Below are 3,987 nucleotides of genomic sequence, written 5' to 3'. Positions count from 1 at the left end.
TAAAACAATTATTAATTATAAAATGTAAAAATTTGAAAGTAATTTAAAATAGAGAAAAATGGTGATCCACTAACAGTGTAAATTAATTTTATAGTATCAACTAATGACGACCATGAATTCCGCTACATCATTGTTTTATTTCAAAATTCTTTTAATGACATGACAGACTGTTGATTTTCTATTAGACAACATTGTAAAATTATTTTACACTCTCAGTGCATATCCATTAAACCCTTTAAAATATAAGAGGGGCTGAGATGTATATGAGTGGAAGTAAAAGGAGGGTATGTCTAATACTTGCACCTCTTTGAAGAAATGACTTAATTCTAAGCCCAACTTGACTTAGCTAATGAACTCGAGTCCATGAGGAATTAACATGTCATCCCCCAAATTAAACATGGCACCCTCCAAACTTATGAAAAAACCAAAATGTCCAACCAATTTTCATTACAACATTTTTTCAAATTTTCAGACGATACTGGAAATTTCAAAGTCGTACCGGATATTTGGCGAAAACAAGTTTTCCGATATTTTCATTTACTAATTATCATACCGGAATTTTCAAATTTCCGATACCTATTATCATATACCAGAATTTTGAAATTTCCAGTGCACCGAAAATTTTGAAATTTTCGGTATTTTTATTTTTTTAAAAAAAATATTATTTTCCTTATATTTTAAAATTTTACAGTGAGGACCAGAGGCAAGGACGATTTTGTTGCGGGACGCGCCACCGATAGAGCCGGTGCTCTTGCTTAAGCTGTTGATGAGGCGCAGGCCTTAGAGCTACGTGTTGGACGCCTTCCTCCGACCAATTCTAACCAGAAATGGAGGGATGAGCAGCAGGAAGTTACGGGGTTCCGCGCACCTCGCCGCCGAATTGGTAGAGCATCCATTGTTGTTCTTGAGGTTGGGGAGTCGGTGGCTGCGGTTGAGGAGCCGGTGGCTAGGGCGGTGGCTTAGGCGGTGATTGAGGTTGAGGTGCCGGTGGGAGAGATTGAGATGCCTTTGGCTGAGGTCGAGGTGCCGGTGGCTGAGGATCAGATAGGTCAGGAGCGAGTGGTTCAGGATACACACACCACCATCAGTGCATCTACGAAGCCATCGGTACACACTAATGGACTTTGTTGGATGCTCGTTGCGATGCTGGAGGCCTCCTTATTATCAGCTTTTGTTGAGAGGTGGTTCCTGGAGACATCATCCTTCCATCTTCTATTTGGGGAGATGACAGTGACTTTATATGATGTGGATGTTCTCTTTCACATTCCGATTGCTAGTACGTTTTCCACACCGGTTTATAAGGACCAGGCGACGACGGTTCGCATTGTTATGGATGCGTTGGAGGTTGATGAGGTGGAGGTGTTGAGTGAGTTTGGCGAGACTCGAGGCTTTCACCTTAGGATGTCTTGGTTGATGAGGATTTATCAGGATCTTGTGCATGCAGAGAGGTACCAGGTTGCCGCTATAGCGTACATGTTACATCTAGTGGCATGTACTCTCTTTGCAGATAAGTCTGGAGTTTATATAGGTCTTCATTATCTTTCTCTATTCAGCGCCTTTGACACCCCATGTTGGGCTTGGGGAGTGGCGGCATTGACGATGTTGTACACGACGCTTGATATTGCATCTCGTCCTGACACCAGACAGCTTGCTGGTTACCTAAGCTTGTTACAGGTAAATTATAATTTATTACATGGTTTTTGTGTTTAATTATAATTTACATGAGCTTTATGGTTTTATTTATGCAGTGTTGGATCCCTCACATCTGTGAGCGGAAGATCCAGCATGTTGTGGCTGCTGACCCTTATGCGAAGAGGTGGAAGGCCAAACAGGCCATTCCAGGAGGGTTGATTGAGTATAGGCGGAGTCTCGATGCTCTGACCCTAGATGATGTCATCTGGATATTGTATACAGGTCACCGCCCTCCTCGTCCTTTTGATGTATATCAGATGGGTGAGCCATGTGGCTAGACACTTGCTTGAGAGGTGTCTACGCCAGTATGGTTATATACAGGGCATCCCACGTCCGGTTCCGGAGGCTTCAGTTAGTGGTATTGATCGATGGTTTCAAAGTCACATCATCAGTTCCCCCCGTGAGATCATTGAAACAGCTGTTGCAGTTCAAGAGCCTGGGCAATGCGGGGATGGATACCTGGAGTGGTTCCACGGTGTGTCACACCCTAGGTTCATACCACCTGCCGCAACATCTGATGTTCTAGGGCCTTAAGGTACCAGGGATTCTTCTGATCCACCACCACCTCCTCCATCTCCCGCAGGTCACCAGGACAGCCGCCTAAAGTTCATCGCCTTTCACTTAGATAGCCTCATTGGTTTGGTGAACCCTGATGGTGAGGTTCATACTATTTTAGTTAGGTTGGCCGATGTTTTCCATGGAGGGCCTATGTAGATTTATTTTTTTTATTATTGTTATTATATGTATATTTTGTACGGACATCTTTTTTATTGCATAATCATTTTTGCTAGTACATGTTTCGTTTAGATAAAGAAAATAAAATAACATCGATAACAAACAAACATAGTTAACAAACATTAGATGACAAATAACAAACATAAACAGTACTCCGAAACATGAAAACCTAGACTCTAACTGATGACTCTGGACGTTTCAGACACTTCATTATATCGTCCCTAGATCTTCGGATCTGCGCGTCCAACTTTATCAGAACTTTAGTTATCCTACGGGGAAATGATTTTCACATGGCCTTCACATCTTCATCATTCTTCAACTCAATTAGGTTGTATTTCACCCTTCCATTTGTATCAATCCAGTCCTCCAGAAACTTGATCTTTGTCACCCTTCTGTTATCGGAATCAGACAGCATATTATTCAATGTTTCTTTCAAGGTGGCAAAGGATTCGGTGTCATTTGTAATCTTGGTTTGAACAGCAGGGTTGCAGCCATTGAAATATACAGATACTTTAATCAAACACTAAGGAAGAGGCATTTTGTTGAGATGTGTTATCCAATAACCCTAAGACCCCTATTTATACAAATGGTGGTACATTTTAGACCACAGATATGTGTCACTACAACTAGGACCTTCCATAATTGTCGGCAAAATCTCAACCGTTGAAAAAACCTAATATTGAAACATACTGAAAATTGCAGTTAAACTCAAATTTTTGATACTGTCCCAAAAATTTTAAATTTTTGATATACCATATATTTGAAATTCCTGATATATCGGATATTTGAAACTTTTGATATACCGGAAATTTAAAATACCCTACCAGAAATTTACTAGTATTGGAAATTTGGTAGGGGTACCAGAAATTTCGTCCAAAAATTATGTGTATCTCTTCAAGGGTAAAAATGGAATAAAAAATTTAGGGAGGTGGCATGTTTAATTTGAAGGTGGCATGTTAATTCCTCTGAATCCATCCATACTTACTCTTAGAAGAAAAATAACATACTTCACACCCTTCGATTAGTTTTCATACCCCAAAAAACTTAAAAATTATCAAATAATTCGTTCAATTTTTTAGTAAATGAGTTCAATTTTATTTTCAACCCAAAATTTTTAACTTTTGAAAAATTAAAAGCATAATTTTTATTTGAAAATTTTTAATATAACTAGTGTGCTGAGTTTTATAATTTATATCTAATTTTTTTTTTGTAAAAACTAATTGTATATGCAGTGTTCTTGTGTAAAATGTCTGGAATCTCAGTTTTTAGTATTTCAAATTGTCAGAATATATTTTTGGGTTAAATAAGTTTTTATCCCTCTAAATATAGCGATTTTTAACTTTAGTCCCTCGAATTATTTTCTTCAACGAATGGTCCTTCTAAAAATTTTAATTTTAACTTTTGGTTTCTCCTGCAATTTAGCGACGGTTTTTACAATTTAGTGACCATTTTAGTGATGATTTTAGCGACAGTTTTTTATTTAGCGACGAAATTAGCGACCATTTTAGCTACGATTTTGCCATGAGGGACCAAAAGTTAAAATTAAAATTTTTAGGAGGA

At 38.4% G+C, this 3,987-nt stretch overlaps 1 protein-coding gene across 1 annotated transcript; it reads left to right on the top strand.

Annotated features, from left to right (window-relative positions):
• The first annotated feature begins 1,002 nt into the window (after nt 1-1,002).
• Nucleotides 1,003-2,226, top strand: LOC131596899 (protein MAIN-LIKE 2-like). The gene is made up of 3 exons (XM_058869634.1): nt 1,003-1,674; nt 1,749-1,940; nt 2,014-2,226. Exons 1-3 carry the CDS (start codon nt 1,003-1,005, stop codon nt 2,224-2,226), a joined length of 1,077 nt encoding a protein of 358 aa, XP_058725617.1.
• The last annotated feature ends 1,761 nt before the right edge of the window (nt 2,227-3,987 follow it).

This window comes from Vicia villosa, linkage group LG4, assembly GCF_029867415.1.
Source record: "Vicia villosa cultivar HV-30 ecotype Madison, WI linkage group LG4, Vvil1.0, whole genome shotgun sequence".
Classification (NCBI taxonomy): domain Eukaryota; kingdom Viridiplantae; phylum Streptophyta; class Magnoliopsida; order Fabales; family Fabaceae; genus Vicia; species Vicia villosa.
Note: the sequence above shows the minus strand (reverse complement) of the source record. Positions and strands in the feature narration are given on the sequence as shown.